General features: G+C 43.9%; 1 protein-coding gene across 3 annotated transcripts in view; it reads right to left on the bottom strand.

The window, feature by feature from the left end:
* Positions 1-419: 419 nt before the first annotated feature.
* Positions 420-23,922, bottom strand: part of GNA13 (G protein subunit alpha 13) — a 36,032-nt gene continuing 12,529 nt past the window's right edge. For 2 of the 3 annotated variants that reach the window (XM_065897235.1, XM_065897236.1), the window contains 2 exons: positions 6,035-6,085; positions 420-992 (listed from right to left, as the gene is read on the bottom strand). In XM_065897235.1, the coding sequence (XP_065753307.1) occupies positions 420-992; positions 6,035-6,085 (624 nt within the window). The remainder of the gene's footprint in view (positions 993-6,034; positions 6,086-23,922) is intronic. The other variant, XM_065897237.1, reaches the window with a different exon arrangement.

Genomic DNA, 23,922 nt, shown 5'->3' with positions numbered 1-23,922 from the left:
CCTGTAGGGCGAACAAACGGTATCTTACTCGTTCTAGAACTGAACATATCAACCTCAGACCTACAAATATTAAGGACACCTTCTATACTTGGCACTACAGGAGAATTCAGTTTGAAAAGTGGAAGAATTTAAAGCCTGAGGGATGCCTTGTCTGAGGTCTGGCAGGAAATGACTCCACTCCAATGGAAGCCGGAGTGAAAGAGATCAAAGCCAAGCCTCAGCAGATATTGGCCCCGTGTTACTCAGCGGCTCTCAGCCACAACCAAAGGCCGCAGAAGAACGACTAAGATTTCCAAGAAGTTAAACACAGAATCAAGATTTTTCTGATTCCTGTTGTAAACTTCTATTTTAAAAAGACAAAACAAACCGAAAACAATCAAAAAGACAAAAAGGTGCGCAGACAGCAAGTGTCCTGTGCGTCACTGGAGCATGAGCTGCTTGAGGTTGTCATGAAGGATGGTGTCCTTCACGTCACGGAAGACGAGGCGGATGTTCTCCGTGTTGATGGCTGTGGTGAAGTGGTGGTACAGGGGCTTCTGCTGCTGGTCCCGCCGCTTGTTCCGGAAACACTCCACCAGGAATTTTTGGACGTCTCTTAAGCAGTGGGGATCCCCTTCGAATTCTAAGAAATAGTCTTTGATGCTCACAATTTGCACTTTCTCCTCAAGCAAATCTGTCTTGTTCAAGAAGAGAATTATGGAGACGTTGCTGAAAACCCGGTTATTGACGATGGTTTCAAAAATGTTCAGAGACTCTGTCAGGCGATTGGTCAGACGATCTTCCATAAGCACCTGGTCAAACTCACTTGAGGAAACAAGGAAAAGTATTGATGTCACGCTGTCGAAGCATTCAAACCAACGTTTTCTTTCTGATCTCTGACCACCTACATCAACCATTTTGAAAGGAACATTTTTAATTTCAAAGTCGTACTCGTGAATGCCTTTGGTGGGTCTTCTGGCTAGCAGAATGTCTTGCTGTGATGGAATGTAATCCTGGAAAAGAAAAAAAATCGTTTCCTACTCAGTAATCCAGGAGTAATGAGAATATTTAACATACTACTAACTGGGCTAGTGAATGGATACGTAAACAAAAGTATCTTTTAAATGACAATCCCCTGGTAACATTAAAGCATCAACGCTATTCTGATTCTCATCATAAAACAGCAAGATACGCTGCAATGTGAGCGTCCGCACTGGTTCGAAATTCGCTGCAAATGAAGGCGTCTATGATTTTTTCAGCCTGCCGGACGACCCGAGTGCCCGTCCACGCGTGACGCCCACCGTGCCAGCAGCCACCCGCCGCTGCGTGTCCACGGCCACAGTCACGGCTCCTCGCCCCTCTGTCAACAGCGGCGGGGCCCCAAGTCAAGGTTCTCCGCCCCCCCGCGGCCCCTGCTCCGTGCCCCCGCCTGCAGGACCGAAAGCTCTACCCGGGTCGCCTATGTTCTCACGGCTGCAACGCGGCCTCTGCTCTGCCCCCTTGACGGAGCTCACTCTGCGGGGCTTCCCGGCTGTTGGCTGGGGGGCCGTTTCCGTGGCAGGGCCCCAGCTTTTCTCCTCTGCCGGCACCCATGCCCGGACACATTGGTGCCTCGGAGGGAGGGTACACCAAGACCCTGGACAGATGGATGGACGGACGGACGGAAGCTGCTGGCCTCCCGAGCCCCTGGCTGTGGCCGACAGTGAGTGCCCCTGGGCAGTGAAACCGGTTCTTTCTTCTCAGCTTAGTATTTTTCCAGAACTTTGATGGAGCTTTTTGCCAATACTGAACAGGAAGGCTTTAAATGCTCATCACCAAGGTCACAATTTTTTTAAATCAAGGCAAGGTTTTAAAACAATGCCAACTGTTACTCACAGTGCTGCAATTTATACCTTTCCAAATACTATGATTTTGAAATTTCATTACAGTGTGAATACTTATCTCCTTAAAATAGTGTAGCAAGAATCAAAAAAAAAGAAAAAAACCAGCAGTTCTCAGTTGTCTGCAACCCACAGCGATGTATAAAGTGCCCACAGGGCTCTAATGAGACACGCTGGGGTTCGCACGTGTCCCCCCAGCTCCCGCAGACACACACGCACCTGCCTCACCTGTAATCAGCACCACCCCGATTCTCTGCCCGGCCCCGGCTTTTGGCTGAGCATTTAATCATGAACTGTTTCACATGCTGATACGGCTGTATTTCATTTTAAAAGAGCATAACATACATCAAACAGATCAATGTGCTGTCATTTACATAAATATTCCCCTACTAGTGGTCATTTAGGTTGGTTCCAATTTTTTGCATAATATAAATGCTGCAATTAAAATTCTCATGCACATCCTTCTTTCCCCCCCTTTTGGGCTGTTTCCTGAAACCGAATAACCAGGAATAAGATGGTGACGCAGCCGAGGCTTGTGAAGACTTTCACGACTGGGACTTAATGTCCACCTGCTCTCCAGAAAGGTGGGGCTGGTTCACGGCACTCGTGCGTGCCAGCCGCCTCAGAAACAGGCCAGCCCCGAGGGGCAATTTTTAATTTTCTAATTTCATAGAAATTAAAAGTTCTTTATTATTGCCTTAGTTAGGAGCTCAGGGCTAATTCACATAAAGCGCAAACACAGGACGAGGTAATCAAGTTCTCAAGGGTCTGGCAGAGTCACGGGGATTAGGACTGTGGATTCTAGAGCCAGCTGCCCACAGACCACCTGGGTGACCCGGGACAAGTCATCACCTAACCTCTCTGCGTCTCAGTTTTCTCACCTGTGAAAAACACAGACAACAGCACCCACGGGGTGCTGTGAGGACTAAACACGGCAAGTGGGTGAAGCGCTTAGGAACCGGGTTCGGCACACGGCCCGTGTGTTCCTGTCTAGCGGTTCCCACTGTCACCACTTCTGCCAAGAGAGGGAAACCAAGGCAGCGACGGCCCCCCTACTCGTGTGCACCTGACAGCCCTCCACGGATGCAGCCTCTTCAGTCCCAACACTCACCGTCTTCGTCCCCAGCCCCGTCCACCAGGACGCTCTCCTGCCTACGGCCTGCCCCTCACGGTGGACCTTCTCCATCACCTCCCACTTTATATCAAATCCCGCTGCTCCTTCTTTGAACCTTCCTCACCTTTTCTTTCCCCTCTTTATTTTCACCGCCCCCGTTTTTTAACGTCTCAGCCTGGATTACCATCTTGCCCCTTGGTCCTCCGCACCTCCTGGGTCCACCTCTAAGCCCCCAGAGACCACCCCTCCTGCACCATGCCCTCAGAGCTGGCGGTGAGGCCCCTCCCTGCAGCAGACCGGACCTCGCTGACCCGGCTTCCATGACCCTCCTTATTCCTTGTTTTCCGGAACCGGCAGACTCTGCCCCACCTCGTCAGGCTCCCCAGAGCCCAGCGTGGAGAGCTGCACGAGCCTCACATCCTGAGACCGCCGCATGTCCAGTCAGCGTGATGCGTGACTGTGCGACGAACGGCGCATCCAGACCCTGGTGACTGCCTTCCTGAAATCTGTTCTTGTACGTTAGAGCCAAGCACTTCTGTCAGACAGATGTGCCTCCTGGCCCCAGGCACGGCCCGCCATGCGCGTCCCCTCGTCCCCCCAGCCGCCCAGGCTCACGTCCTCTCAAGGGCTAGCTCCAGCTTCTCCATCCATGAACTAACACCATCTTCACCATCAGTCTCATTTACTCGTCCTCTGCTTGTTTTATGTATGTTAGTTTTGTCTCTGACTAGAATGAGTTCCTTAAACATGGAGGTCAAAGAACCAAACAGCTAACGACGAGCAGATATTACAATTGCAAGGCACCAATCTGAACACCTCACTGGGTGCCATGGATTGAACTGCGTCCCGGCACCGTCCCCGCACACCCCGCCTGCATTCATGTGCTGAAGCCCTAACCCTCAGTGTGATTGTCTTTGGGGACAGGGCTTTTAGGAGGCGACCAAGGTTAAATGAAGTCATATGGGTGGTGTCCTAATCAGGTAAGTGTTGGTGGCCTTAAAAAGAAGAGGCCATACACTTCTTGCACGTGTGTGTGCTGAGCAAAGGCCACGTCAAGGCACAGCGAGAAGGCCACAGCCTACAAGCCAGGAAGAGTCCTCACGAGAAACCGGCCATGCTAGCAACTTGACCTTGGACTTCTAGCTTCAAAAACTGCAAGAAATAAAGGTCTGTTATTTAAGCCACCCAGTATGTGGTATTTCATTATGGCAGCCTGAGCAGACTTTTGAGACATGGGGTTTATTTCACGTAACCGCCCCCGAGCCCAACGGGGATGGTTCTCTTACTATGCCCATGACGTGGATGAAGAAACTAACGTCTAGAGATGCCTAAGGCCACACAGCCAGTCTGCGGTGGAACTGGGATTGGAACTCTGGGGGTCTGGCTGCAGAGCCCTGTCCTTGACCCTGTGGTTCCATCTCCCAGAGGGTCATGGGGCTTGGCACATGGCGGGGATTCAACGGTCCCAGAACTTCAGTCAGAGATGGCGAAGCAAACGCAATCCCGTGAGCTGTCTGACGTGTACAGAGTGGGCGGCCAGTCTGCAGCACACCCACGTTTATTCTCCTCGCCTTGACAACTACCTACTGATCACAAAAACACTTTTTTGTTTTTATTCCAGATGTGGCCTCAAAACTGTTCTCAACGTAAGGCTCTAAGCAGCCAGTACAAACTGACTGGGGCTGGCTCCGAGTCACTCGTTCCGACGCTACGAGGCACCAGGCACTGTCACCGGGCAGCAAGAACTCAGCCCTTCACAACCAAGACCCGAGGTCCTTGCCCTCAGGGAAAGAGGCGGGGGAAAGACCAGCAAAACCTGTAAGCGAAGAGGCCAACTGTAAGAAGGACAATGGAGCCTGAGAAGCGCCAGTGCCGATGCTGGAGACAGCGGAGGGGACCCGCCTCGAATGGCTGCTCAAGGAAGGCCTGTCCGAAAAGGCAGACTGAGAAGAACGGGGCGAATGCGCACTCCTGGGATCAGAAAACGTGAAATAACTCTCAAAGAATTAGTTTACCTACTAAAGCTTCTCTCCATTTGGCTTATACGGAACTTTTTTTTTAAGGCTTATTGCAATCTGACCACACGGAAAAGTGACAATGAAATAAGTCTTAATACAAAGTCTCACTGATGTGGATTGAGTGAACAAAAACAGACAAATACAGAGACCCTAACTTCTAGAGCACCTGTGTCTACGAAACAGGTGGGAGAAACACATACTGACTGAACGGCAGACAAGTGTAATTTAGCAAAATACAAAAAAAGAAGGGAAAATGCAAAACAGCGTTCTAGACACACACATGCTACTTTCCTACTTGCCACAGGTTTCATTTTGTGCTTTCCTTCTGTTTTATTTTTAAAGTTAAACATCTCAAAGAACCCATAAAACCACATTAAACTTTACAACAGAAATCTGGTTTAAGAGGCGGCATACGAAGCTATACTCAATTGAATGGGTCACCACTGACGCTAGGGCAATGGTTTTCGAGCATTTTCTAAGCAGCACAAAGCTTCCTTCCAGTGAAGTCTCTGCACAAGTCCAACACGGAGAGCGGCCAGCACCAGCCCTCACCAGTCGGCCACGGCCTCAAGGGACGCACTACAGGACAGTCTGATGGTCCAGCTCCTTTGCAAGGGCGACTCCTCCCACATCACGGCCTTGAGAATCCAGCCTCCTACGCTCCAACCCAACACACGGGGGTCCTGAACTGGAAAATACCATTTGCTGAAAAGTTCTGAAATCAATCAGCCCACCGCGTTCTTTCAGTTTCCACTTACAGAAAAGCAAAAGACACTGACGTAGGCTAGTTAATGTGCCATCTCATTTTCAAGCATAAACTTCTTTCCATAAAGAGTTTTACTTTCACAAAATAGTGGGCAGGGCATTCCTCAAGGAACTGGCAGAGGTCAGGACAGGAGAGGGAGAAAACATGAAGCAGGAACAGTCGGCATACTGCCACTAGGAAAAAGGATACAGCTTAATACATCATTTTTCTAAGTTTCCTTATCCTAACTACTGCTTTCAAATGGCAATAAACACAAACATTCAGTCTGAAAACTTACTGGTTCTCCAAGTTTATCCAAGTTATCCAGGAAATATTTTACAGATTCACCCTGAAAACAAGAAGAAAATAAATAGTTATTAGGGCTTAGAAATGGAAGACTTTGTTACAACAGTTTATATTAAACTGTCCGGTTGTACACTTAATCCAAACCCAAACATACTTCGTTTAGTCACCAATTTCAGACTGAGCAGCTAACCCCACTAAAGACGCATAAAATGTCTGCCTCTGTCAAAGTGCTACAGCCTGGTGAGGCTCACAGCGTCTTTACAGAAGCGATACCCCAAGCACTCATCCATTCGGACAGGATCACATGTACGTGTTCCGATATATCTGTGTATCCAAAGGGAAGATGTAATTAAAAGGTGAAAACTGCTTTTGCTATACACATACAACTACAATTCAGGTGGGATTATTTCTGTCTACATTTTCCAATCACGTTTATATCAGAAGCGAAGCAGGGATGAGGTGAGAACACCTAACAGGCAAGTGCCTAGACAGACACGCCTTTTTGCTCCTGAACCCTGAATAATGCTGCAGGCTTCACCTCTCCAATCCAGGCTTCACCTCTCTTCCCTACCTGAGTGATCAGTCTACTCTCTCTGAGCCCAGACTTCTATCAGACCTCAGGCAATTTCCAACATCTAAAGTGCAGGAGAATACATTCCTAAGAGGAAATACTCGAACAAAGGACAGGCAGGGCTGTGCCTTGGAGTCTCCCAGCGTCCTCCCTGTCCTGCTGGGTTTCTACCAGTGCAGCACTTGTCCTGCCCGAGCTCCAGAAGGCAGTGCTTCTTTCACACAGAAGAGAATCCCCTGAAGACCTTGTCTGACTGCAGGTTCTGAGGGGGCATCTGAGGGGGCAGGGGCGGGCACGTAATTCCTGCAATTCAGGTCATTTCTGGGACCACAGTTTGAGTCACGAGGCCTTAAAGCAGCAGTTCTCAAAACTTTAGTCTCTGGATCCCTTCATACATTTTAAAATTCTTCAGGATCCCAAAAAGACGTTGTTTAAGTGGGTTATAGCTACCAATACTTACCACATTAGAAAGTAAAACTGAGACATTGTAACAAATATTTATTAATTCATTTAAAAATATCAATAATAAACCCATTCACGTTAACATATTTTAGTGTAGCTTCATAAAAGCCAGTGAGACACTTCTGCTTCTGCATCTGAACTGCTACTACAGGTCGTTTCCGCTGTAGCATATGAAGATCTGGCCTCACAAAGAATGCTGATTGGAAAAGGGAGCATTTTGATAACCTTTGTAACTGTAGATATTTTTGTTTCTACACCAGAATTTGACAAATGGTAGTTTCTTTTCTTTTTCTTTTTTTTTAAATGGTAGTTTCTTAAAAGTGATGTCCCTGTGGAATGGAAAGCCTACTGATGAACTTTTTGCACTTTTGTTACAGACACTAAAATTCGCTGGTCTATCTTGTACTTTGAATGGGTCTTTCACCCACCCACAATTTTGTAACACCAAGCGCTGATCACACGGAACATGGTGGGCAATTAAGTATACAGATCTTCCAAATGTTGGCATGTTTCATGACATAATATTAAGAAATCATATTCATTAATATCATAATGATCTCATAAGAAGCCTTAAGGCTTGGGAAGTTGACAACCTCACAGTGGTGGGCAGATACAAGTTTTCCTAAATTCTGATTTTCACTTGAAAGCTCAAATTTTATCAATGGCAACAAATACTGTTACTTTCCTTGAACTGGCAGGCTCAACTTCATTCATTTTCTAAAAAAATGCCTGTCAAATGCCCAAGTCTGAGTAAGTTGATTGTTTCTTTCCAGTAGAAATGATGTTCCACGAAAGATACAGTTAGTTCAGCTCACGTCACAACCAGTCACAAAAGTACTTTCCCTGGAGACCACGGTCCTGCAGCAGGAGCGTTTTCAGGGTGCCGCCCAAGCCATCATACAGCGTAGTACAGAGCTGCTGAAACTGAGATCTAAAACAATCTTTACTGCTTAATCAAGGATCTCTTCGGCGAACCTGGTGTGTGTGTCTTAAACTGCAGATGTAGAGCGGTGATGAATACACCAACTAGTGGTGTGTTTGGGGCTAATACCCCATCTGCGCTCGGGCACTGGCTGGCAGCTGCAGCCCTGCTGCTCTGTTCTCTCGGTGCGAGTGTCAGCTTAATGAAGGGAAAGAACATCTTAAGTGACGCTCTCAGGAGTGCTGAACATGAAGACTCCTTTTAAGGGTTCCTGGGATCCCCAGTGGTCCACGGACCGCACTTGAGAACTGCTGCCTTAAAGCACATGGTGGCGAGCGCGTACACGGGTGTGCGCTGTGGTGGGCGCGCTGGGGTGGGAGGCCTGGCTGCGATCTCCTTGTGACGCAAAGGAGCAGTGGCAGAGGAGTCTGCTTTCTTCTGGACCTGGAATATTCGTACAGTGTCTACAGCACCTAAAGATGATTTTTAAGAGAAGGGAAAAGAAAAAGCTTCCAAAAAATTCATTCTGGGGTAATGAAGAGATTATTTGGTCAAGCCTGTACAGGTACTTTGCGTTATTTCATCCATTTTAATGAAAAACGTAATATTTTTGTTTTTATGATGGACAACATATATAGGCCAAAGGGAATTTGGGCTTAATCTTTAAATAACATCAATATTTACTTATATTAAAAGTACTATATAAAGGCTATATATTTAAAGTACTTTAAAGTATTAAAGTACTTTAAAAAGTAAAATTCAAACGAATATTACCAATCCTGTTACACTGAAGTATACACGGTAGAGTCTCTTGGACAAATGTGATAAAAGGTAGTCACTCTGTTTCTGTATTAGTAAGACTTACAGAACTGCTACCCTTTCAGTAATGTGCATATTGAATACTTACATAATGTTAAATACCTTAAATGAAATTTAAAACATTTCAAAAAGGTGTTTTTTTGTTTTTGTTTTGGTTTTTTTTTGCGGTACGCGGGCCTCTCACTGCTGTGGGCTCTCCCGTTGCGGAGCACAGGCTCCGGACGCACAGGCTCAGCGGCCATGGCTCACGGGCCCACCTGCTCCGCAGCATGTAGGATCCTCCCGGACCGGGGCACGAACCCGTGTCCCCTGCATCCGCAGGCGGACTCCCAAGCACTGTGCCACCAGGGAAGCCCCAAAAAGGTGTTTTTTGACTGGTGTTACATGTTGCATTAATTGACTTTCCCTGATTTTAGAATTAGTAAAATTCGCTGTGGAAAACTTGAAAATTAGAAAAAGGAACAAAGAAGGAAAGAGGCAATAATCATTAATTCCATCGCTCAGAAACAACTACAGTTAACGCTTGAAGAGATTGCCTTCCAATCACTTTTTGTATATTTAACACTGTTGAAATAATATAGACAAATCTGCATCCTTATTTTTCACTTACGTAACTGTAAGTACATTTTAATGGTCAAAATAATTCCCAGTATTTATATGCTAAAACGTTAACTAAAACCGCTAATCTAATGTTGGATATTTGAGTTATCTCCACCTCTTAAATAAGGTTTTAATATTTTAAAAATAATGTTGTGTAAACAGCTTTATGCGCTCTTGAATTACATTCTTAGTGATCTCAGAAGAATCACTAAAGGCAAAGAGATCCAACATTTTTAATACGCCTACTACTCACTGACACACAGGTCCTACTGATTCTCTCCTACACGACAGTTACAACACTGAGTAGATGAATAGTGAAACTATGAGGACGAAAAATAAGCCAAGATCACAGGAGAGTGTCCTACAGATGCTTCTGTACTAAGCTAGAAAGCAGCCTCCCAACGGCCCCACACTGCTGCTGCTCATCACTCTAGGGACCCCAGAGCAAAGGCGCTCTGTGTAAAAGAGAAAAGAACACGCTCCACATCCACACTGACGATGAAGGTTCACCTACACAAAACTCTACTTCAGTTAATGTTGCTGTTTAACTAATGGTCAGATAAACGAAGGTTAAAGTAACCCTAAGATGAACATGTTATCGAAAGCAGCAAGCCTCTTTCCCCCCTTTAAGAACTAAATGCTTACACCGAACCCATCATTTCTGAGGGTATCGGGAAATTGGTATACTCATTCTAGCGACCTTGCAAATTCACAAACTTTTTAGAGAGTTACAAGTAGTACACTTCATAAAGCTTTTAATGAACTTTTGCACATTCTAAGGAATCTACTGAACATAAAACGACACAAACAAAACGATATTTTACTTGATGCTACCTATAATAGCAGATCCGGAAGTTTATTTTTCCACTTTTACGGGAATGAGTTAATACTTTTGGCACACTAACGTAACAACATCGTATAAGTCATCAGGTAACAATTATTTCGATATAATCGCTACATGTGAAATATGTATGCCATTAAGAGCTAAATTAAAGCAGGGGCTGACAAAGCTAAGCTCCGCAACCCCTTACCCGACCCACACGCTGCTTGTATGCTCACCCCTACACTCACTTGGCAGCAAAACCTGACCTCAGGTGGCTGAGGCTCTTTATATAGTCTTTATTTCTCCCACTTGGTGAAACTGTTCAAACGTTTTGCTGCAAAAGAAGTGTGGAGGGACTTCTCTGCTGGTCCAGTGGTAAAGAGTCCGCCTTGCAATGAATGCAGGGGACGCGGGGAACTAAGATCCCACATGCCGCGGGGCAACTAAGCCCGCGTGCCAGAACTACTGAGCTCGCGTGCTTCAACTAGAGCCTGTGTGCCGCAAACTACAGGGCCCACGCACCCTGGAACCCATGCACCACAGATACAGAGCCCAGGCGCCATGGAGCCTGTGCGGCACAGCTAGAGAGAAGCCCGCGCACCACAACGAAGAGCCCGCGCACCGCAATGAAAGATCCCACGTGCCGCAACTGAGACCCGATGCAGCCAAAAAATTATAATAAAAAGTAATAATAAGTAAATAAATAGAAAAACAAAAGAAGTGTGGAGATTACGTAATAAACAGCACATGCATTATATTATCTATCTGTAATCCAAAAAATGTTTAATGCCATTAATAAATGTGGACTCGGGGATTTATGATAAGAATAGTTCTGCATTACATATGCTTTGATTTTCGCTATTTAAAATATGGACAAGGTAACTTTGCACTTCTGTGAGTGACTATATTCTCTTTTCAAAAAAGTAAAAAAGGAAAAATCATCCCTATTTGTTCTTCTCTTGGTATTACAATACAAATATAAAAAAGTATTTAGAAAGTTCTTTTCACTGAAGCTTCCTGATTTAACTGCATTCCCTAAGAGGGAAACTTAGATCTTTGGGGTTCAAATTATTACATACCTTTGTTTATTAGGAATTCATCATCTCACCAAAATCAAATAATATATAACACAAATATGCACGTGCTCCTGTTACTAAGTTTCAGCTTCTACTGAAGAAAGTTTCATCAGTGTAATTTACAAAGTCCTTTGTGCACCTGAGACTGTATAAAATCTAAATAAAAACATTTTAATACATTTCACACATTTAAATGCGTGGATTATCCCTAATATTTTAAGTCCTAAATAAAGTCCCCTTTGCCTTCTCCCCCATCACCCGGCCAGGACTCAAGGATTATAAATGCTTTAAAATATTATTCCTAAGAAAAACACATGTTGGTTTAAAATAACTCCTCAAAAAAAAGCTATTTACATCATAGGTGATACTACTAATCCTTGCATTAGTGAGGAAACTGAAAGTGGGAGACATAAGAATAATCTTAATCATCTTTTAATGCACGTGGTGGTAACTCTTACTGTTGAGAGATGAAGTTCTGAAACAAAACAGTTTTAAACACACGCATGCAAATGCACACGTGCATATGTGAACACACACATGCTATAAAAGGATGAATACTTTTCTGAATTAGGTAATTTAAGGGAAATTTCTTTTTTTTTTTTTGCTGTACGCGGGCCTCTCACTGTTGTGGCCCCTCCCGTTGCGGAGCACAGGCTCTGGACGCGCAGGCTCAGCGGCCATGGCTCACGGGCCCAGCCGCTCCGCGGCATGTGGGATCTTCCCGGACCAGGGCACGAACCCACGTCCCCTGGATCGGCCGGCGGACCCTCAACCACTGCGCCACCAGGGAAGCCCTAAGGGAAATTTCTTACAGTAGCTTTAAAGACCTTTTACTGGAAAATAAAAAAAAAAAGAGAGAGAGAGAGAGAAATCTTTCACAACCTCAAAAAACAAAAACCCCCCACCAAACTAAAAAATATAAAATGTGTGTTATTTGCATCTGAACCATGAAGGACACAGAAAGTGAATAACGGCAGAGAGCTTCGGCCCTGGCCTTTTGTCTGAGCGTTAGGCCCTCATGCAAATCGGATACCTCGCTCAGTGCCTGGCACCTGGCGGCCTGGCTCCCTCCCCCCCAAGTGTCTGGTGAATGAAGTGTGAATAACCAGGGGGTGATTCCCCTCAAATCCTTTTCCCTAACCGGTTCAGAGGTGATCGAAAGTCTTCTGGTTGTCTAATATTAACACTAAATCTAGTCCTTTCCCTAACACTGAGCCACCTGCAAGTCTCTAGACTTGTCTGGGCCACAATTTAACCGTCAGTAAAACGAGGAAGTCGCGTGGTTCAACGCATCGTCACCAGAGCTCTGTCTGCCCTAGGCAACAATTTGTTTGTACAATTGATTTAAATTTAAGTTCTTCTTTCCTTTATCTACGTGCCTGTCACCCTTGAAGTCACTTTTGTTGTGACTCATCATTCAGGTTGCGTTGCTTAGTCTCCTGGCTAACACAGAAGTAAACAACTTCATGTATCAGGCAAGAAAGACCACGGGTTTAAGACTCACTCTTCGTTGGTTATGACTTGAGAGCTATTGTAACTCTCCACAGTATGCTTTATGTTACGGAAGGGAATTTTTAATAAAATTCCAAAGAAAAGCCATTTCGCACTTACGACTTTTTAAGTTTAAGATGTTTTAGGTCATCCCTTAGTTCTTTTTCTCTGTTTGAAATACTGAGATAACTTTCTAGGTTACCGAAGCAAGGCTGAAGAGTCCACAGTGGCGCGGCACTCCTAAAGTTTCCATATTTCCTTAACCTGTGGATATTTGGGTTCTGCCTAAACAAGGGCAGAGCAGCCAGTGGGCCTGGGTTCTACTCGCAAGACAGGCTCTTCTATCGACAAAGCCAGGGAACCCTGGTGAAGTTAACGCAAGGATAAAACAAAATGACAGATGAAATTAATTTGTGTCAGCTTTACAGAGCTGAGCCTAAACTAGGAATGGCTTCAATGTCCTCCCCATTTACAAGAGTCATGTGTTAGAAAGACCGTCTTTGCTTGCAGAGACAAAACGGGTCAGGGGCCCTGAGTTTGAAGGTAACAGAAGAGCTGAGAACACGAATTAGAAAATAACTTCTATTCAACAAATGTGTAATTATAGGGATACCTGGCAGCTTATTGGCCCAGTTATCAAACAAGTGACAGATTTATTCAACACCCTCTTCTGCACGGCTAAAATATATACAGGACAGGATTTAGAATGCACTACTTTAAAAGGATGTGGGGGGGCTGCCCTGGTGGCGCAGTGGTTAAGAATCCGCCTGCCAGTGCAGGGGACACGGCTTTGAGCCCTGGACTGGGAAGATCCCACATGCTGTGGAGCAACTAATCCCGTGCACCACAACTACTGAGCCTGCGTGCCACACCTACTGAAGCCCTTGCGCCTAGAGCCCGTGCTCCGCAACAAGAGAAGCCACCGCAATGAGAAGCCCGCGCATCACAACGAAGGGTAGCCCCCGCTCGCCGCAACTAGAGAAAGCCCGTGCGCAGCAACAAAGACCCAAAGCAGCCAAAAATAAATAAATAAAATTTTTAAAAAAAGGATGTGGAATTTCAGCTAGATAGCCAAAGAATACACAAGAAGAAATTATCTGCTTTTTAAGAAGAATATACTCATTTACTGGCAGCTTTATAGCAACAGGAAGGGGACAACTCTACCTAAACAATATAGGTACAATCTAGAGGAGATTTTAACTTCAAAGTCTTATTTAGATTTCTAAAGTCTATAGAGATAAGGATCAACTTCAGATATTTTAAAAGCAAGGCATACATATTCTAGAAAGCAGTTTGGTAATCTGTAACAGGGGCTTTAGAAACGGCCCAGGCCCCAGAGCTGCCGGAATAGCACAGGAGCGGAGCGGATGCCACTGCGGCAGAGGGGGAGTCACTGGGGCGCCCCCTTCTTGTGTTTCATACATTCTAGACCAGGATCCTCCAACCATGACCTGTAGGCCAGACCCAGCCCACTGTCTGTTTTTGTGTGGCCCATCTAAGGAGTTTGGGAAAAAAAAAAAATTAAAAGACTACTTCATGACAACTGAAAATGATATGAAATTCCAATTTCAGTGTCCATAAATAACACCGCATTGGAGCACAGCCGTGCTCATCGGTTTACGTCCTTACTGTCTACAGCTGCTTCCTGGCCGCCGCCAGGAGAGCAGTCGTGACAGGCCACGCGTGGTGCTCTTCACTCTGCACCACGAACTGCACGGACACAGTTATAACGTGAAAATGTTTCAAGTGTCATCAGTAGTGCAATACCACGACTTTTTGTTTTTTATTATTACTAGTGCACGTCCACCAAAACAAGCAGAAAAGAAGAGGACTTTCTGTGTCGCGCTTTCAAGGCACAATGGAATGTGGATCATTTTGATATCAAATGAGACGGCAAAGCCCTGTGTTTATTATGCAATGACCCCACAACTGCGCTAAAAGTACACACGGACATCAATACTACCAGACAAGCACTCTACAAAATAATGCCAACTCCTACAGAAAAGCAATAGTCAGAAAAATTACAAAATTTTAAATGGAATAGCTCATCACAGAATTTCTTCACAAGAGGAAAGAAATGAAAATGAGACTGCAGCTGATAGCTGACAAGTTTCCAAGGAGTTCGCATTTGTTAGCCAAGCAAGGACTGCCACGGACTGCTCAGCGGTTGTGTACTCAAGGGATCAATGCCAAGGGTGAAGTGACTGAAGAATAAGCCTGTATGAATAGGCTGTGTGGAAGAACTACAGATGAGGGTATTTTCAAGGAAGCTGAGCAAACACTAAATCAGCACAACCTGAACTGGGATGTGTACGACAACTGATGGTGGTAAAAATGTGTGGAGAAGAAAAAGGACACATTTATGAAGACTGTGAAGATGGTTACATCACGTATTCTTCGCCAGCAGGGACTCTGTAGGAAATCCATTAAATCTATGTTGTTACTGAACCAGTATTGTTAACCACGAATGTAGTTCACTCTCGTGGCCTTGACCATCACCAGTTAGTGAATTTCTGTCAGAAACAGAAGCTAAATATGCTGGTTTGCCCTATTACACCAGTTCGATGTCTTGGCAGAGGTAAGGTTTTACTGAGATATTTTGAACTAATGGATGAAATCGAATTTTTTCCGAACGAGAACCACCTTCAACCGCTAATGCAGAACACTGAATGGCTTTTCAAAATCAGCTTTAGGGAAGACTTGATTACATTTCGTAATGAATTCAATCCAAAACTAACAGGCAAAACAGTTTTTTGCAAACTTTATACTGCGGTAAAATCATGTTGACAACTAGTGTCACTGGAATCATAAGCAATGTCCAACTGCTTTATACCCTTTCTTTGCTGTCAAGTTAAAACGGTAGGCCTCCATTCTCATGCAAACGTGCAGCAGATATACATTTCTAAAGTCAAACTATAGTTCCGGCAACATCTTTCAGACCGTAATACAAGTGTAAAAAAAAATCCATACTTCAAAATCCATTTAACTGTGCAACGACTGGAAATGGTAAACCTGCAATGTAAATGACATGCCCAGAGGCAAACACCAGGAACAAGCTAACAGAATTCTCTAAATGTCTTCCAAGCAAAGTCTGTGCTCAATTAAAACCAAATGCTTGGGTTTCCCTGGTGGCGTAGTGGCTAAGAATCCACCTGCCAATGTAGGGGACACGGGTTTGAGCCCTGGTCCGGGAAGATCCCACATGCCACGGAGCAACGAAGCCCCATGCGCCACAACTACTGAGCCTGCACTCTAGAGCCCTCGAGCCACAACTACTGGGCCCACGGGCCACAACTACTGAAGCCTGCACACCTAGAGCCTGTGCTCCGCAACAGGAGAAGCCACTGCGATGAGAAGCCCGCGCACTGCAACGAAGAGTAGCCCCCGCTCGCCGCAACTAGAGAAAGCCTGCGCGCAGCAACGAAGACCCAACATAGCCAAAAATAAATAAATTAAAAAAATAAAAATTAAAAAAAAACAAAACAAAACAAAAAACTCCCCCAAATGCTCACTTGGCAGTACCCATCTGTGTGCAAAGACACTTCCAAGGGTGGAACGTGTAAAATCGTTAATGGATGAACATTTGCACCTGATTGTGATAATAGGGAACACCAAAACCCTGAACCCTACTTAAGCAAAATGTTATCCCCTTCCAAAAGAATCCAATTCTTCTCATTAGTAAACCTATACTACAAAAAGCCATAGACAACTTTATTATGTTCTGAATTGCGTCAGTAAAAAAATCTGTGCAAACTAGAATTCTCTCCTGTTACACTGATTTTGTCTCTTGGCATGTGACGTCTAAAATATCATACCACCTAGCCCTTTACAGAAAGTTTTCTGACTCCTGTGCTAGCCAAGCGGTTCTTAATCTTGGCAGTGCATCAGAGCCACCTAACGTGCTCCTTAAAGACAAAGATCCCCAGGCCCACCACAATTCCACCAAACCAAACTTTTCTGAAGGCCCACGAGACATGGTTTTGAGGGGCCGGCTCTAGCATCAGCTCAGATCTGCACAGACAGCAGATTTTATTCAAAACTGGATTTTATATTAATTTTACCTTTTGATACTCATTATATCAAATCAGCTAGGGTTTTTTTTAAAAAGCTTTGTAAAAATGTCAAGAATATTAAGAATCCAGATCAGAAACTTATTTAGCTTCATCTTATTACAAAAGTAGGTTTCAAGCAACATTTACTTGAGTTCAACTAGGTCTCACATGAAGAGCATCAGGCCTCCATTTGACATATTTGAATTGTGACATAAACAGCAGAATTAAGTCTAGAAGTAGCTTTCTTTCTCTCTCTCTCTTTTTTTTTTTTGTGGTACACGGGCCTCTCACTGTTGGGGCCTCTCCCATAGCGGAGCACAGGCTCCGGACGCGCAGGCTCAGCGGCCATGGCTCACGGGCCCAGCCGCTCCGCGGCATGTGGGATCTTCCCGGACCGGGGCACGAACCCGCGTCCCCTGCATCGGCAGGCGGACTCCCAACCACTGCGCCACCAGGGAAGCCCTCTTTCTCTTTTTTAAAAACTGATTTGGTGATTCAGACACACTTTATTTCCTGTGTTACTACAGTTCTAGCAGCCTTCCTCTCCATATTCCTAGAGCCCGTTTTCAAATGTCCAACAGCCTGCAAAGCTGAGCTCCCAGAGATGTTTGTGGTTAAACAGTAATGCACGTGGTGCTCCAGCCGTAACAGAGTTCAGCAGCTAAAGCCGCACGACTGAGAACAAGTATGAGAACTGCCACTGCATTCTAGCAACAGGGCCCTAGCGGACGTAAGACCTCAATTAATCGTACAAAGTGACTCTGCTTCTGCAACAGACACTGAAACTTCGCATGACAGGTAAATAAAGCAATGCAAAGTGTTTAATAAGGAGCACTATCTTTTTACCTGGTAAACAGGTGAAAATTACACTGTGGAATGAAAAGAGGTAACAGAATTCAATCACATGCAAACTATAAGTAATGCAGTGGATTTCAGTTTGCTACTAAAATGAACTACTGTTGCTTAATCTTGTAAAATGTCTGGAATTTAACTGCAGGCTTATTAGGTATGTCTATAAATGGCAGAAAATCCACTGTGAAGCAATAAGTCAATTAGAAAGAAATAAGTGAATTAAAAAGCATCCCGGGCTTCCCTGGTGGCACAGTGGTTAAGAATCCACCTGCCAATGCAGGGGACACGGGTTCGAGCCCTGGTCCGGGAAGATCCCATGTGCCGCGGAGCAGCTAAGCCCGTGCGCCACAACTACTGAGCCTGCGCTCTAGAGCCCGCTAGTCACAACTACAGAAGCCTACACACCTAGAGCCCGTGCTCTGCAACAAGAGAAGCCACCGCAATGAGAAACCTGCGCGGCACAACGAAGAGTAGACCCCACTCGCCGCAACTAGAGAAAGCCCGCGCGCATCAACGAAGACCCAATGCAGCCAAAAAAAGAAAAAAAAGCATCCCATTTTTATGTGTGGAGGCCCTTTTAGTTGTGAGATTAGCATTACCTAAAATAGTTTTTTAAGAGTAAACATATTTCTTGAGAGTATAAGAAATATTAAAATTCAAAGAAAATCTATATTACCAAGACAATTAAGCAGTGAGAAATCTTCTTTTGAAATCTAAGTATACATGTGATTCTGAAAATGATGGCATAACTCGAAGTTAATATCCAGTTTCTCTTTATATAGAGAAGCAACCACTAGCCAAGTACTACAAACAACAAACACTTCCTGAAGTACTAGTAAACTACAGAACAGAGGTCTGTGTTCTAAAATAGCCAAATGCAACGGTTTAAAGTGGCTCACACCCTTGCCATGCACTTTAAGTCCTTCCATTTGCAAGTCTGGAATATTCAAAGAGGAAAAGGAATCAAGACATAAAATTACAAATCTGTTTACTCTTTAAACTGGTCACAACTGTGAACTCAACTGCCGTACGGTGCTGCCTTGATCGCCGCAGCAAGGTTTCTGTATGCCTGTAACATGCCTTTAATTTTCATCAGTCTTATAATCCCAAAACGAAGCCAGGGAGAAATGTTCTCTGAATATTCAATAGGCAGGCTTCACTATGCATATATTTGGAGAACATCTATTCAACAGGAAACTAATTAACTTGCCTTTAAAAGTGACCTAGAAGTACGGTTGTTGTTTTTTTTTAATCAATAATTCGTATTTTGTATACACTTGTAATTTCAGCCCTGCAAATATCCTGGTGAAGCCACATCTAAATAAGGAGGCTTTAAATATTCTATGAATAGACTCTGTGTAATATAAGCCTTTCCATCTAGCATTTACTTATATATAAGGTTTACAGCAAAAATTAAATGCCAAATAAGTAAGGTACAAAATGGAAATATTTGAGGTCAAAGCTGGTTAATGAATCAAGACTCCTCATTTCAATAAGGACGTGGCTAGTAATAAAGACAGAAGGTAATATTTCTTACTGGATGGGTTCTGGGTCTTTTTTCCTCCTTCGTTTTTATTTCAAAATAAACTACAATGGAGCGGCTGGTGAGCCCACACACAGGGTAGGCATGAGACTCTCCTGGTGCTCAGGCCCTCGCCACGAACAGCCTCACTTCTGCGTTCATCCGCCTGCCCTTCCAACATTCTTGTTTTGCCTGGTCTTCACAAAGGACCCATTTTACTATTTCTTATCTTTGAGATGACCTACCTTTTTTTTTTTTTTTTTTTAAATGACTTTCTCTATTCATTTTTCTCTGGACAAAAACATTGTAAGGTATTGAAGTGACACGCAGCACATGTTTAATAAGGGGATACTGTCATCTTTATCACTGAAGCATAAAGTACTACCACTCATGCCTGTTCTTTGGTTCACAAGGAGAAAGACAGTATTTACTTCTATTCAAAGAAATACAAGCTATTTTCTTTTGCTCTGTAGATAGGTCAAAATTAAGTAGACTCCAACTGAATGCACTTCCAAATTTCTTGCTGGCATTTTCTATGTACATCACTCACAACTCCCAAAAGAGCCAAAATTAGTCAGTTACGTTAAAAACCATCCAAACATTTGAAAGTATTTTTCAAATTAAATACCTCTCCAAACGAAGATAGCTTACAACAGCCTAAACAGAACTTCAGAAAGAATACCTCTGAACAGTTAGTTTCCGATTTTTCTTGCATTTAAGCCGTAAAAACAAACTAGTGCACAGTAGTAATGAGAAATCTCTGGAAGGAAGCTAGCACTTTATTTCGTAAATTGCCGTTTTCTTGCCACCGCTCACAAATTAATAAATTCCTTTTTATATCAAGTTTTCTAATTAGACTTATCACCAAAATGATTTAAAGCTAATGGTCCTAGTTTTCTAAGAGTGCTCCTGTAGTCCCACCAAATTCCAGTTGACACACAACACAAAAGGTAAATGCAGTTTAATAATTCTACTACGGATGTCACAAGAAAGAAGGCCTTTATTTTATTAAAATGCTTCATCCTGAAGAGACAGAAAAAAGAGTTTGGCCATATGTCTAATAAGCATTTATAGGTGTTTATGTCTTACACTTATATGCTGTTCAACTTTGTTATCTTAAAGTATCAATTATTTTCAAAACCCTATATAAGAATTACAGCCGCTTCTTTAAAATACAGGTTTCAGAGTGGCAGTCAGCATTTTATAAAATCTTATTCCCTGAAAAATCAGATACACATTTTAAGTGTGAGGAAGGAGCTGAACACCGCAGAGGCGGGCTAGCTCTGACATGGTGTACGGTGCCGCTCACTACGGCAGCAACGTGGCATGATTTACCGAATTATTTATTCCATGTTACTATTTACCACCCTACTATTCATAAATACGTATATGTGAAAGAATTTTCCATATAAGTCAAAAATGCACATCCATTTCTAGAAGAATGCCTTATCAGTCCTCTGAGAAAAATCACCTCCTCCAAGAAATGCTAATGGCACAACATTAAATGAACAGGATAGAAAATTGTACAGAAACTACAGAAAAGTTTAACTCAACAGCCAATATTGTATTCAAATACTGGAAGAAAATACACCCAACTGTCAACACAGATGTCTTGGTGTGGAGGTATGGTGGCTAACTAGATGATATTCTACAATGGGCATACACATGTTTTAAAATCTCAATTTAAAAAAAAAAAGCTAATTTAGATTCTGGAGCCCATTTCAAATCAAAAAACAAAAACAACTTCCCTGTTTTTCAGTTTTCACATAATGATAACACTAAAAAGCTTAGAGTTTTGAACCCTTAAAAATTCCTCAAAGTTAAAATACTTTTTTGAAAAGGGTCAATCATACACAATCCCAACAGCATATAAAGAAATGTCTCAAATTCTAAAAGAAATGACCTCAATTGTTAAAAAAAAAAAAAAAGAATGTGCAGTTTCCCAACATAAGATATAACTTCCCAAATATAGTTTCAATTCCCCTGCTATCTAAATAGAGGGGCTCATACAAGCACTTTTTAACACCCAGAAGTCCTTGTGAACAGACACCAGATGGAAAGCTCTGCTCTGGGCTGATGTGCTGCAATGCATCTTGAAATCCCCACAACTCAAACATTACACAATAATCCACGTTAATTAACAAAGTAATTCTATGCCTAAGATCACACAGCAAGTGACAGGAAAACCCAGACTTCGATGGATTTCACAGTCAAGCCATCACCCCAAACTCTTGGCGGCAGGGAAGCTCCACACGCCACCCCTCACCTCCGATCAATCAGGTCAGACAGCAAAGACACATGCAGCCTGTGAATGTTTTACATGTTGATGAATGTGGGTAACAGCTTGTAACGTGTGCTGGAGTATCAATTCCTGTTTCTAAGTCACTACGGGGCTAAGTGTGTTATTAAGGGACACAGGGAAGCACAGCAGTAATTATGACTGTCACACCCAAACTAGCTACGACCTTAACCTTGATGGACTTGGGTTTTATGTACAAAGCGAAGCGAACTGGCCTACCTGCCCTCCTAGGCCTCTTCTCAGTCAGTGAACACTTGCTGATTCTGCAAACTCTCGGAAGAGAGGTTACCGATGCAGCACTCTACACCGTTTATTGTATCATTTGCGCTCCTCACTGGATCGAGAGCCTCCGTGAAGGCAGGCCAGCCAGGCAGCTCCTGAGTCCCAGGGCCTGCTCATCCCAGAACATGGTGTGGGCAGATGCTCAGCACACGCTTGCTGAAGGAGGGAAGGAGCAGCGCTGCTAAGTTACCGCCCTCACTGCATAAGCAATGGTCTCAAGTAAACATTATTTGTGTTTGCCTGGCCCAACAGATTAACACTATCATTAACTGATATTAACTCTTCTCTGAGAGTGAGATTCAAAGAAATTGGTTAATATAAATACAATATACTCTTAGACTTTAAAAAGGCTTGAAAAAACCCAACCTAGTACGTCAGGTGGGCTGAACGCGCTGCAAAAGGGAAATGAGAAGAGTAAGCTGGACTTCAAGAGAACGTCTCCACTTCCTCGCATCACCTGCCAGCCAGCAGTAACCTTCCTGCTGTCCGGCATCAACGGACACGTCCGTCTTCACCTCACGAGACCTCTCAGGGGCACGTGGCGCTCCTGACCATTTATTCTTCTTTAAAACCCTCTCCCGGCCCCCATGGCATTACACGTTCCTGAACGTCTTCTACCTTTCTGGCCATCTCCGCTAGCATCTCCTCCTCTGAACAGTCTCAAACAGTCTGAAGGTTCCTTAAGACTCTTTCCTGAGCCCTAACTGATTTTACGCCCTTTCCCTGAGTAACTGTACGCGTTCTAAAGACTTTAAATATCATCTGAACACAAACAGCTCTGAAATTTCTCCCTCTAGCACGAAGCTCTGTTCTAGATTCCAGACATATATACCCAACTGTCTACCTGATTCCTCCTGTATGTCTCAGAGAGCTCAAAACCCAATAAACCCAAACTAAAGCCGTACTCTTCCCCCTCAAATTTCCTTCTCACAGGGTCTTTTCATTTCAGCAAAAAGCATCACTGCCCACCTGGTTGTCAAACCAGAAATCCAAGTCCCTCTTTACTCATGCTTTTCTCCCTCCCCTCAGTCAATCCATCGGCAGCCCCTACCAAGTGTCCCTGATGCATCTCCATGGCGACCACCTGACAAGGAGGGCTCCTTCTGCAGAAGCCTCCCAGCTCTGGGGCTGCTCAGCCCCCAGGACAGCCCAAAGGCTCTCCTCCTTCCCTCGGATTCCCGCACTCAGGCGAGCCCTGGCCCGCTGCAGGCCCTGCACACGTGGTGCTCCTTCTGCCTGTCCAACTCTCCCCTCTCCTGGCCTGGCCGACCCTTTCCCACCCCTGGGGTCTCAACTTCAGTGTCACCTCCTCTGACAGCCCTCTCGTTGCTTCCTCCTCTTCTCCTCCAGAGCATTTATCACAGGTGGGATTATTTACTTGTTTGCATCCAAGATCAACGAGAACAAAGATTACTCTCATGTGGTTTGCCAGCAAGTACCCAGCCTGCAGAAAAGCACCTGACTCATTAACAGGTGGCAGGTAACATGTCCCTGAACAGCTGCTGAAAGCTGCCAGGTACCATGATTTCACTAAGGCTTAACTCTTGTTAAAGAGGAATACGTCTCCTGAAATGTGCTACCCAAGGCCTTCTTGTTCTTTTACACTTGCTCTTCAGTTTTCACATTTGAGAAGAAAAGAATTCACATTATCATGATGAAAAACGGATACTTCTGAAGTAATGCCCTAAACCTTAATATCTGCACATAGTATAAAATACAGTTACATATAAAAATATCAAATGGATATGTATATATATTCCTATCAAAAGAATAAAGTTCTACAGAATGATTTTTTTTTTAAATAAAGCACCTTTTTCAAAAGAAAGCTATCTTACATTAAGGCCAAATGTGCAAAATACAAGAGATGGGAACCTTGGTTTCTTACTAGATTGTAAGGCCATCTTAAAACTGATTGTAGCATTTGATCATAACATAACAGTTTAAAAAGTCAAGAAAAAAGTTAAGTATAATTCTCTTTACCCTAGCCTAAGAGTTGAAGTGTATATAATCTATATGACGATTCAATGTCCCCACCATTTTTGAAGCTGTAGCTAATAAAGGCAGTTTTACTGCAAATGTGGCAAGTCAGTATCAGTTAAAAATGGGAAA

The sequence above is a fragment of the Phocoena phocoena genome, chromosome 19 (genome assembly GCF_963924675.1).
Source record: "Phocoena phocoena chromosome 19, mPhoPho1.1, whole genome shotgun sequence".
Taxonomy (NCBI): Eukaryota; Metazoa; Chordata; class Mammalia; order Artiodactyla; family Phocoenidae; genus Phocoena; species Phocoena phocoena.
Note: the sequence above shows the minus strand (reverse complement) of the source record. Positions and strands in the feature narration are given on the sequence as shown.